This window comes from Grammomys surdaster, unplaced genomic scaffold (assembly GCF_004785775.1).
Source record: "Grammomys surdaster isolate TR1022 unplaced genomic scaffold, NIH_TR_1.0 150, whole genome shotgun sequence".
Classification (NCBI taxonomy): Eukaryota; Metazoa; Chordata; class Mammalia; order Rodentia; family Muridae; genus Grammomys; species Grammomys surdaster.
The window spans coordinates 17,961,218-17,974,163 of record NW_021604608.1 but is presented as its reverse complement, the minus strand read 5'-3'; the positions used below and the strand labels follow the sequence as shown (position 1 = coordinate 17,974,163).

The window sequence follows — 12,946 nt, the reverse complement described above, 5'->3', positions numbered from 1 at the left end:
CAAAACGAAGCAAAACAAAACCCCCCAAAACAAAAAACAAGACAAAAAACAGATAAGTGTGTTCTTCTTTATTCAGGAAATGTAATAAAAACAAAGTTTATCATCCCCTTTTCCCCCAAGGGTTAAACAGGACAAATCTCCATTTAAAAAAATTGTAAAGAAGCGCCTTAGCAGAAATTCATATTCCTCCAGGGTCAGCACGTCGTGAAATCAGAATATGTGCTCGGGGGTTGCCTCCCTGCTGAAAATGCATCCTGCTTACAGGCTTTGTCACTTTAAACTAGCCAATCACGTAATAAGGTGAGGTTGAGCTCTGACCATTCAGAGAGAGGCACAGGACTCCTTTTGTTTAGGAATAAGAACCCAGCAGGACAGCCACTGGGTGTGCTTGCCTGCTTGATCTGGTTTGGCTGCACCCATCTGCTGAAGTAAAACTTTTTGTGTTGCTAAAATATTTCGGATTATGTGCATTGTCCTGGGACCCCAGACCCATTTCTGGCACTTAGTGCTGTATTTTCAATAATCGATGTAGCTGCTTTGGCAATTGATGAAAATTTGTCCTTTAGGGCCAGGCAGTGGTGGCACACGCCTTTAATCCCAGCACTTGGGAGGCAGAGGCAGGTGGATTTCTGAATTTGAGGCCAGCCTGGTCTACAGAGTGAGTTCCAGGACAGCCAGGGCTACACAGAGAAACCCTGTCTCAAAAAAGAAAAAGAAAAAGAAAATTTGTCCTTTAGTATCTAAGCCCAGGATTCTCTCCTCTAATAGATAACCACACGAATGCTTGTCCTATTATGTACTTTGTAGGGTTTACTATTGCTGTGATGAAACACTGTGACTAAAACAACTTGGGGAGGGAGTGTCTTAGTCACTGGGAAGGGACACCATGTCCGTCCATGGCAACTCTTTTAAAGGAAAACAATTATTTGGGGCTGGCTTACAGTTCGGAGTTTGAGTTCATTATCATCATGGCCGGAAGCATGGCGGCATGCAGACACGTGTGGTGCTGGAGAGGTAGCTGAGAGTTCTACATCAGATCCTCAGGCAGCCTTGAACCACCAGGCCTGGCTTGAGCTTCTGAGATATCAAAGCCCAATCCCCAGTGATGTCCTTCCTCCAACAAGGCCTAATAGTGTCACTCGCTGGTGACTGAGCATTCAAACCCATGAGTCTATGGAAGCCAGTCCTATTCAAACTACCACAGGGAGGAAAGGACTTGTTTGGCTTCCACTTCCACAATCTGTTTATTATCAGAGGAAATCAAGCCAGGAACTCAAGCAGGATAGGAACCTGGAGGCAGGAGCTGACACAGAGACCATGGAGAAGTACTGCTTACTGGCTTGCTCCTCATGGCTTGGTCAGCCTGCTTTCTCACAGAAACCATAGAATAGGCTGGGCCTTCCCTCACCAATCAATCACTAATTAAGAAAAAAATACCCTACAGGCTTGCCTACAGCCTGATCTTATGGAGACATTTTCCCAATCGATGTTCTCGGATGAATCTAGTTTGTGTTAAGTTGACCAAAAAACCCCGGCCAGCACAAATGTCTTTGCATTCTGTCTCAAGCCTTTCCCTTTGATATAAAAGTAGAAAAGACTTTCTTCTATGTTTGTCAGACTACAGGATGAGCCACAAACTGGGCACAGGACACATAGTTCCTGTCTTTGGCTCAAAGGGCAGGGCCTCCAACCTTCAGCCTCAGCTACCTGGCGCTTCTCTCCCTGGTAATTCTCACATCATTGCTGTTTGTAACAGAAGGGTGGAGGATGTTAGAAAGGAGAAATAACTCCCCCTTAAAAATTAGAGGCCACCAGTCAGTCAGTTTACAGAAGGGGCTGAAGACCTACCCTCCATTCAAATCATCTCTGTCAAGACTGGGCTTTAAGGACCTTGTGTGGAGTCTCCACGGGTTAGTGAAGACGAAGGTACTCAGAAAAGGGTTCATTTCCCTTTAACAACTCCTTCTGACCTCTTAGTGCTTGCTGTCCTTGAGCCAGGTGCTGAGATGAAAGCTGCCAGCGAACACGGAGATAATTACATTGAGCATGGTGGCCCAGGTAGCTCAGACATCGTGGGCTCACTTCCTGGCCGGTGAAATGGGGATAACACTCATCTTACAGAGCTGATGTGAGGACATGAAGACACAAGTGACTGGACAACTTGAAGAGCTGTTCCAGGGGAGTGTTTGCAAGATGATTAAAACAAAACCCAAGCCAACTCAAGCAAACAACCAACCAAACAAAAGCCCTGTAAGTTATTCCTGGAAATGTGTGGGGATATGTTCCTCAACAGAAGTAGCTTAGACAGAATGGGAACAATTAAAAGTTTTTCATCTATTCTCCTTAAGTTTTAAACAACCAAACATGACTTTGAACGTAGTAGCATTCCTTCCTAGACCACTAACTCAGGTTAATTAACTGGGTAAAGACTCCAATAGAGAAAAAAAAAATCACGCCATTCCGAAACTGCCGACCCTGTCTGCTCTCCATCCCGGGCTTCCTGGCCTAACCTCTGCCTTCCTCTTCCCAAGTCTGACTAGTCCCAGGACCCTGGAGAAGGAGTAACCCGCCCCAGCCTGAGGCTCCCGCGCAGCTCCGCCACATCGCCGGGCAGGGTTAGCGCGCCCAACAGAGGAGGCGGAGAGAGTCAGCAGTGGGCGGGGTTTGGGGTGGGGCCACGGCTTAGGCGCGCGGCTGACGCTACCCAAGGGTTTGGAGGGGAAGGGGGAGTGACAGGAGAGGCGAGGCTTGGGCTCGGGGGAGGGGTCATGCGTGCGGAGGCGGGTCTAGGCTTAAGGCAACCGGGGCGCGGCGAGACGGGGCGGGGCTTCCGTGCTGTGGGCGGGGCCTCGGCGGGTCCAGGCCGAGCGGGTAGGGGCTCGCGGGGGCCGAGCTCCTGCACTCAATCCACCCGGCAGCTCTCGAACTGCACCGTCCACCTGGATCCGGGACGCGGCGGCCGGGGCGAGGAGGGCAGAGGGACGCGGCGATGGCTCCGTGGGGACTCCCGGGGTCCGCTGTGCTTGCTGCTTCAGTGTTCGTAAGAGGCGCCGTGAGTTCCCCGCTGGTGGCCCCGGGTGAGTGCTTGGTCCGGGTCGGGACGCCTGGTGAGTTGGGTCTGCGCACTGAAGGGAGCCAGGGGCCCGACGGGTCGGGACCGGTAGAGCCCACAGCCCCGCCGCGCCCTGAATTGCGCGCGCCCAGCTCTGTTACCGGATCTGGCTCTGAACATCTGGGTGTCCCGGGGTGGCCCGGGCAGGGTGCGGCGCGCAGCACGGCTCGAGTCCCTCCCCACCCGCCTGCCGGGATCCCGCCTTCCCTCCCCTGCGGCTTCTAAGAACGGCGGGACCCCAACTCGGACTCTTCAGGATGTCGTTTCCTGGGGCGCCTTCTCCCCAGCCGTGGACCCCTTTCTACTGTCCTGGTCCTCAAAGGCCTCACCACCCGAAGATCTTGACACCCGGGACTGGGTTCTGCTTTACAGCCTCCTTCTTCGCTTTATTTTCTTCTTTGCTTTTCATTATTTTAAAGCCTTGAAAGTGCCAGTCTTTGCAAGTGCTTATGGATTCTTTTAGTAAGTCGGGAATTTCTCACTCCTTCCCATATATGCTGGATAAATAAGGCCGGGAAAGAGGAAAGGACATCTATAATGTATACTGCTTTTTTCTTTGTATCCACTCCTGTCATGACAAAAGGAACCTCTGTGGTTCAGGGTAGAAGCCACCAGCTGAGACGCTGAGTGTTGGCTTCAACTACAAGCCATCAGAGGGAGTTTCTAACTGAAATTTAAGAGGTCTACCTTTTACTTAAGGAAGCCTTTGCCTTGCGCTCCTGTTTTTATAAGACGCACACCAGGGATTCTTAATAATTGTTTCCCACTCTTAATTGCCACCTCACTACAGTACTTAAAAAAAAAAGTTAAGCCTTCCTGGCCATTTGGGGTTACCACAGGCTGATTCTTACGTCAGCAGACTCTGCCAAGCTTGCCTTCTGGGGTGGCTCCTCTTTGGGCCCAAATAATAAGTATCTGGAAGGCTTCCAACAGCGACTGTCTCCTCTGTAAAATATACGTACTGCTCTTCTGAGAACATTCTAGTCACTTAGAACTTCGAAACTGGCTTATCATTTGGCCTTTACTTTTTCATTGGATTCAGAACATGCTAGCAAGGGAAGAGGTTAGATAGACAATGTATCTCCTGAGTATTTATTAGCAGATCGACATTTCCTTCAGCCGTCTACCCAGGGGAAAGGGAAGCTAGTGACAAGTTTTATTGGATGGGAGATGAGATTTTTCATGTGCATCTTGTGTTTCTTTGCTGGGACTTGTAAGTACAAAACAGTTCAAAGTAGACTGGAGGCTGCAGGTAGTACGAGGTATCACTTGTTGCAAAGTTTGGAACAACAGCAACAAAAAAACCTTAACCTAGGAGCCAGATTGTTACAGTTTAGTGAGACATGTGATGAGGCATCATCAGGAGAAATCCACTCCTAAGAGAAGGGTTTTGTTTTGTTGGGTTTCTCAACAACATCCGGTATCAGCCCTGCAATGGGACTGAAGAAAGTCCTACCTATCCGTGCTATTTTGAGTGAATGTTAATGCTTAAAAAGAATGAAGTATCTAAGGTGGAAAGGATAGAAGTTGGAATTTGCTGGCAGGCTTGGGGCCTGTATCAAGAGATGAGCCTGGAACAGCTGGCATCGTATCTCATTGGACTCTAAGCCCAGAAGTAGGAAGAAGGAGATGGGAACTCATATAGACAGCCTGCTGTGTGCTTTAGTTGGGGGCTTCATGTGTATTTCAAAACTTATTCCTCATGACCCAAGATGTGTTTATTTTTTGTAGAACAACTGAGGCTTGTCATCAGTAAGCATTGGATAAGGAGAGAGAGAGAGGGAGAGGGGGACGGGAGAAACAGAGAGAGAGAGAGAGAGAGAGAGAGAGAGAGAGAGAGAGAGAGAGAATGAGAATGAATGTGAGAATACAGCCTGGTTGACTTTAGATTCATTTTCTTTCTACTGTCCCCCACTGCTTCCCAGAGAAAATAAAGGATAAGTCAGCCTCAGCAACCTGACTTAAATTGTGAGATAGTTCTAAGATGCCCAAACATCACATCACGAGTATGTAGTCATCTGAGCCATAGAGTAGAGAAAGGACTGAGAGCTAGCTTCACAGCGGGTGGGTGGCAGTCTCTTTCACTTCCTTTTTTGTAAGCCATCTAAACAGTGGCATCAGAGCCTACTGTGCAGGCAGCAGAGGTGCTTTTCCAGATCTTGCCTTATTTATATACTTAAGTTCTCTGGTGGCAGCCTCGGGGCTTCTTGGTTTCTTATCTCTCCTGTCAGTGGGCACAGCCCTTGAGTAGAGAGATGGTAAAACAGTTCCAGGGCTGGTACTGCGAGGGATGCACAGTCCCTGGGCTCTGTGGGCATCCATCCAGCCTCAGATTCCTCATTTAGATGTTGAAGATATGTTTGATTAAATTCTGGGTTCTCTTTTGGCTGGGCAGCTGCTTAGCTGAATGTCCACATAGTTCCTAGACATTGGGTGCAGTGTTTTGGAGAAAAAAATACTGTTTGGAGCTTGGAATTTCATGCTTACTCCAAATTTAAAGAGGAAATGAAAAATGTCACCAGTGACTGTCATTTCTTTATCCCCTCTGTGTATTTTTTTTTTTTTTCCTAGCTCTTCAGAAAAGAGAGAGGGAAAGTTTGGGAGGAGTTGAATTTAAATGTGAGAAGCACAGTCCAGGGCATTCAAACAGAAGACTTTAATTTTTTACTTTTTTAAAAAGTAGTTTGGCTTTGATGTTGAAGTCTTATTGCATGTTGGGCCATTTTAATTATATCATTTAGAATGATACACATTAAAAATACTGTTATTTAAAAACAATGTGGTCTAAGTTTGAAGGCCTGAAATCAACAGTTGGCATCATTGTACTGTGGGCTCTGGGCGCTCAGTGACAGAACACTCACCTTGCCTGCCTGCCGCTGTCATGGTCAGGAATGCCTTGATTGGATCTCTAGCACTTCCGAAAGCCAACAAACAAACGAATGAATAGATAGAAAAAGAAAAAGAAACAAAAGCAAATTGTCATTAGTTAAAACTGTTTCTTAAGAGTTATCCAGTAATCTTTGTGGTTGTGTCTTAGAAACTGGTAAAGATTTTAAAGTTTCATTTTCTTTTATTTACACGTAAATGACGTCTGTGCAATTTTTGTCTTTATTCCAGGATTATAGTATGTATCATTTATATGCCACATTTAATTAATTTTAATACTGTACAGTCTTAATGTATATAAAATGTCATACACAGCAAGGAGGTTGGCAAAAGTTTTGGGGCAGCTAAGCCTTGAGAGTAAAAAATCTGGTGTAAGAAGGCTGAGCATGGTGGCACACGCTTTCAATCCCAGCACTCAGGAGGCAGAAGCAGGCTTATTCTGTGAATTTGAAGCCAGCGTGGTCTATAGGGTGAGTTTCAGGGCAGCCAGGGCTACACTGAGGGACCCTGTCTCAACAAAGGAAACTAACAACAAAAAGATCTGGCGTAAGATGAAGGACTAAAATTGAAAGTCAGCATTGTACAGTGTGGCCTGTGTCTTCTTCACCTTTTTTTTTTTTTTTTTGGAAAGTGGAATTCAGTGTTTATTACTGCCTATCTGATGGCAGGTAGTGGTCTTTGTACTCAGATCACTAATTCTGTGTAATTCCACAGGACTGATCCTGTGTTAATGGCTGGGAATGTGGACCCTCTGAGAAGTGGGAAGTTACTGGGAGTGACCTGGGCCTCGCCATTCTGTCCTATCTGTTCAGTTCTAAATTCCATTCTGAACCATTCCTTTTCCTCTTTGGAAAGACAATTCTTTTCATTCTAAAATGTTTATGAAGAGTCACAGCGGTATGACTCCCTTTCTAGCGGTCTAGGTAGTTTAGAAAAGTCCCTCCTACGGTTTGAGTGGGAGGAGGGAGAGAGTTACCCTTGATCTCTTCCCTAGAGGCCTTGCCTCAGTTTGTGTTCCGTTCTGGTCTTTCTCCATGCATCTTGACCTTGGGTAGTATCCTAATGCAGTGCAGTTTTATTGGCCCGGGTTCCTTTTACTGTTGTCATATGCAGACTCCCTCTCTGAAGCACTAGAAAGGTGTCTTAGTGTTCCATCGTGTAGCTTCACCATGTTTTACCACACTGTGCCTCCTTTCCAGGAGGCTGTAGTTGTCAGTGACTGTTTTAAAATGAGATTTAAATCTCCATTGTTTCGGTGAACACCTCTGTCCACAAGGCTTGGTCCAGTAGTTAATTACCTGTGTAGAAAATGAGTTCCTGGAAAAGCAACTTGGAGGTCAGTGCTGTTCACACTGTGAGGCCGTTGATAACTCCTGGTTTATACTCTTAAAGAAGTTGTTTAAAGCACTCACTACTCGCTCCTAGTATTTTTCTCCTGAAAATAAAAATGTAGCTGCTAATTTGTTAGGGAGGCGTTGGTACCTTATTTTAATGTTATCATCTTTGGGTTCTGCGAGATTGGCTTTTTATTGTTTTTACTATCCTTTATCAGGTTGGTTTTCTTTGCCTCTCCCTAGTATCCAAGTCATTTGTACATTGCTGTAATCCTTTCTGGACATTTCTCAAATGCAAAATGCTCTGAAAAAAAATGAAGATTTTTGATATACTCAGGTGGTGGTAATACACGGCCTGCCCCAGTGGGAAAGCAAGTTCACGTATGCTCTCATGTAGGTTGACTGTCCACGTGCCTTGCTGTAGCCACCCAGCACGTTTGACTTCTGACTGTGACACACTGCGTGTTGAGTGAACTCAGCTACCTTTCGGCAATCAGGCATCTGCCTCCAGGGTTTCAGTTAAGGACTCATGGCCTTGCATTTCCTTTCCCTGACTCATCGCGTTTTCTCACATCTCTTAGGAGCCAAGTTTAAGTATCCCATAGAAATCTAAAATATCCCATGGAGAAATAGCAGGAATCCTACAGAGAGGGGCTATAGCAACTCATAACCAACTGTAACTAACTCCAGATGCAGGCATGTGGTGCCCCTTTTTTCTTTCTTCCATGGGCCCAGGCACAAACATAGTACATATACATACATACAATCAGGCAGAACACTCACACACTTAAACATAAAAGTACATCTTAAAATCTTACAGAGATTTGAAAAGTAACAAATAGCCAGTAGAGACTTAAAAAAAAAATCAGCCAAATAACCACGAAGACAATAACCTCTCTGATGCAGAGCACTTCAGGAGAAGGAAGGCCGCTTGGACATTCTAGGGTAGGATCTAATACAGACACTTGGCTGCAGCTGGGTTTCTGCTGTTTGGTAGTTCTATGGGTGACTGCTCTATGAAATGGAACCTTGATGGGTAAGTAGAGAGGTTATAGGCTGGCCCTCTTCTCTGCCAGCTAGTGACACGGCTCTCTTTGTGAGAGAAAGAAATTGAATCTGTCAAGGAACATTTTGGAGATACCCCCCCACCCCCTCAGGCAACCTGAGTTCTTGGGGCCAGTCATCTTATCTGGAGGTTTCCTGGCCAGCCTCCTTGAACTCAGGAGACCCAGTTTCCATTGCCACATGCAATACCCCAAGGCCTCCAGCTTATTGTCTTTCCTCCTTTGGCACTGTCTGGGATGCCAAAAAAGAGACAATTCCCCAGCCTGGGTTCTTCCATTTCCTGTGTTAGTTGTCAGTCCTTCCCAGGAGCCCTCCCCAGACTCCCTCCTTACTGGTTTGCAAACTCTTGGGTATAACAACATTTTGAACCACTAATAAAAGTGCCTGCTGTACAGAGAAAACAAGTCTTTAAACCACTTCTCTTACCGGTATCATGGAGATAATGCAGCCAAGCTGCTTTATGTGGTTATTATCACAATTATGTGAGCCAAAGCACTGGAAGCTTGGCCCAGTGTTGGTGGTGTAGGTATGCTAAAAAGGGTTGCTTTATTATTCGCTCATAGCCAGGCATAGACATTTCACATAAAAAAAGATGAAACAAAATTCCTAACCACTCCAAAACTGGTCTTAAGCCTGTAACCCCAGTACTAGGAGGCCAGGACGAGATTGTTGTGAGTTCAAGGCCGGCCTGGGCTGCATAGTGAGTTCCAAGTTAATCTGGGCTACTTTGTTTAAGGAAAACAACCAAAGCAAATCGAACCAACCACTCCAGAAATGCCCTTTCTAGTACTCTGCCATTGTCAAGCACCTGTTGTCCTATACCATGGAGCTCTGGGCTCTGGTGCCAATGATGGAAGGGACAAGAGGGGCTTCGAGGAAGCAGGATTGGGCCGCATCTCCACCCTACGGGGGAGGGAATACGGGGCAATGGGCTTGACTGTGTGGCTTCTCCTGGGAGGTAGAAGCAAAGCTACTGGCAGTCACAGTATTACAAGGAAAGAGAAGGAAGCAAGGAAACCATTACCTTTATAAAGATAAACAACTATGCTTTTTTTTGGGGGGGGCAGGTGGAAGAACTTTGGGGGACGCATCAATGCCGCCAGCCAGTCTGGAGCTGTAGGCACAAAAACTGAGTCTGCATTTCCTTAGGACTTGATGTAGTTATCATGCCATATCCTTTGGTTAGTGAAGGTCTAATTAGTTACTTTACTCGCAGGGACATATTTGGATGAAATGAAATCTCATAACCGGAAAGCAGTCTGTAGTACTAGGGGCTAGAAGGGTCTCTGGCGATGTCCTCAGAGTTTATTTAGTAGAGGGGAAACTGAGCTGGTACCACCAAGATTTAAGAACGCTTCTTTGTACCTTCTGGGACCCTCCTGTCCTGTTGGCATGTCCTTGCATTGACATGGACCCGCAGCTGTCCCTGCTCCTGGCTGGTGTCCTCTGTCCACACCTGCTCCTGGTGTTCACGCTCAGGAAGGTCTGCTTCCCCAGCGATTTGATGTGGGATGAACGTGACCTCAGAAGAATGACGGCTATTATGGGAGTGACGTTTGTTCTTAGTGACATGACTTTAGAGATGGTCATCTTGTTATTAGTCCCGTAGTTGTGCATGTGGGGAGACTGAGCCCAAAAGGCTACTGTGGCCTGCAGGAGTCATGGGCGGCTCATCCCCAACAGCCATTAGGGTGACATCATGTGTGGGTCTTGTTCACTGGAATGGTAGGTTTTTAAAATTCGAGCGAAAAGACTAGAATTCATTTCCTCCTCGCCCCCCACCGTGTGTGTGTGTGTGTGTGTGTGTGTGTGTGTGTGTGTGTATACGAGGTGGATCTCCTGGACCTGGAGTTATATGCAGTGTGATCTGGGGTCCTGGGTCCTCAGGCTCAATTAAGTCATCTCTCTGTAGCCCCGCCCCCATTCTTTATATTAGGGTGGAAAGTTACTCTTTGGAACATTCACGCTCAGATCTTAGCACTGAGTCTCCTGTGCCTTCCTCTGCATTGATGATAAGCTGTTGTCTATCAGCCTCGGTGGGATTTGTTTACCTTCAAAGGTGGCAAAACTAGACTTGGAGAGAGGATGCCAGCAACAAGGAGATTGCGGGGGTTGGGGGTGGCGGCTGAGACATGAGAGGAAGTATTAGCGAACGTTTTCAGTGTAAAGGCTTTTAAACTCCAAATCTATTCGTGAATCTCTTTTCAAAGGCACAGTCAGTTGTATTCTGCCAGCCAATGCCAGTTGTGTGCGTATCATATTTTATATGTCACAACACATGAAGTATTTAAAACCATTTATTTCGTGAGCATCTTAGTCTCCTTCCCGTTGCTATAACAAAATGCTTGCCACTGGGTAGTTGAAAAAGACTAGAAGTGCGTTTGACTCTTGGTTTGGGAGGCTGAGAAGTCCACGAGCACGCTGACGTCTGTGTGGCATCCGGAGAGGACCTCCATTGCGTCACACCATAATAGAGGCCGTCGTGTGGCAAGCCGGAATGTGCATGCCAGTGTGGCACTCTTTCTCTGCTTATAAAGTTGCTAATTGCCATGATGGGACCTCACCTTTATTACCTGATCGAATCCCAATTACCTCTCAAAGGCCCCACCTCTATACGCCACTAACCTGGATCTCAGAACTAAATCTCAACACAGTCCAAAATAGCAATAGATTCCTTTGATTGATGGCGAGAGGATGCCAGCAACAAGGAGACCAGGGGAAAATGAAATATTAACAAAGCACCCGACAGCACACGAGGCACAGAAGATGAAATGATGTGAACAGGGCATAAAGAACCCTTGCCCCATGGAGCTGTCTTAGCACCCTAGTAAAGGAAGAGAGGCACAGGCCAGAGTAGCTAACCTGGGGCTGGGTGTGGGGTAGGGTGTGTGGAGAATCGGGAATCCAGGCCAGGTGGGGCAAGCTTTCTGGAGCAAGTAAGGCTTAAATTTCCACTGCACAGCTAGAGACATTAGCTGGATAAAAGGACCAGTGGTTGCAGAAGAGGGGCTCATGTGTGATGGTTTGGATATGTGTGTTTACACAAGGGCTTAGGAGGCTGGAAGCCTAATGGTTTAGAGCTGATTAACTTCTGATAAAGCCTTCAGTTTGGCATCCTCATGTTTGAATCCTCATAGCATCATAGATTAAGAGATCAGAGTAGAAACATGCAGAGTCTGTGTCTATGTCTCTCTGTGGGTCTCACTTGTGTGCATGGTTCCTATTTCTCCATGTGAGTCTCTGAACTACCCTGAGACTGCCAGCTAAAAGACCACCATCAGGTAGGCTCTCTGGAGCTTCTAGAAGTGTGAACTAAGTAAACCTCTTTAAAGTGACCCAGCCTAGTTGTGGTATTGGCAGCTGAAATGGGCTACTACAACAGCAAGCTAAGCTGCAGCAATGCGTCTCAAACTTGGGTGTCCATCTGGAGGCTGGTCATGGCCCAGGTGGCCAGCTCCACCCTGGACCAGCTAAGATAATATACAATGGGCTTGAAGTGAGAATGGAGAGAGACTTGGCTTTTCTGTCACATTTCCTGTTGATGTTGACTAGAGTCAGAAGTAAGCAGGGGAGTGTGGGGGATGGGAGAAGTGGGCTTACCCCTCTTCATTTGTGTTTCCTCTTGGGCGAGGCTATCCTGCCTTGTATCTATGCTTCCAGCTGAGATCAAGGATAATACTTCAGGAAACCTTTCCTGTGACTTCTCTCAGACTGTGATCCTGAGATGACCTGCATACAGACCACGTGCACTGTATCTCTTCCATGGTATTGGGCCTCAGTTATATGCATTTGCTTCCGCGGTATGTTTCCTATTAACTAAAACTCTTCGTGGCGGCTGAGTAGACGGGGTGGGTTAACTATTTGATCACTTGAGCAGATTTAACTTTTGCAGTCACTGGGAGGAGCAGGTCCCTGTGGTCTGTTCCGTGGCATGGAGGGAACTGAGACTTACAGGGAGTAATCAGGACGAGAGGCGAGATTTCTTGCTCATCACAGAGGAGGGGAAGCCAAAGGTTCGTGGATGTTCCTGGTCCCCAAATGTTCCGTGTATAGCGTGATGATGTGTGCTCTTCGCTATCATCAGTCCAGGGAAAGTTTTATATTTAATTGTCTGTTTTTTCATTCTTGCTCCATCTACTTAAAGAGAAAACCGAGGCATCTTAGCAACTGAAACTAGATTTTTGTTGCTAGTCAAAAATTGTTAACCAAAAAGGTCTCCAAATGAATATTGCCTACCACACCCCTGTTAGTATTCTGTCTAAACTCCACCTCCACAGTTACCTGGCAATAGCCAGGTATGCTCCTCCCCACAGTACAGCTAGGTAGGCCTGCCCACTATAAAAGGGGCTGCTTGCCCTCTCCTCTCTCTCTTGGTCCCTTGACCCCGTGCTTGCAGGTTTGCTGTCCCCTCCCCCCTTCCCTTCCCCCTCTCTCCATGTGGTGGTCATGGCCGGCCTCTACTCCTCTACCTCTGCGTTCCCTCTCTCTCTCTCTCTCTCTCTCTCTCTCTCTCTCTCTCTCTCTCTCTCTCTCTCTCTCTCTCTCTCTC

At 46.8% G+C, this 12,946-nt stretch overlaps 1 protein-coding gene across 1 annotated transcript in view; it reads left to right on the top strand.

The window, feature by feature from the left end:
* The first annotated feature begins 2,921 nt into the window (after positions 1–2,921).
* The window catches only part of Rell1 (RELT like 1), a 40,618-nt gene continuing 30,593 nt past the window's right edge, over positions 2,922–12,946 (top strand). Inside the window, exon 1 of the mRNA XM_028765339.1 lies at positions 2,922–3,077. Coding sequence (XP_028621172.1) covers positions 2,990–3,077 — 88 coding nt within the window. The 5' untranslated portion in view covers positions 2,922–2,989. The remainder of the gene's footprint in view (positions 3,078–12,946) is intronic.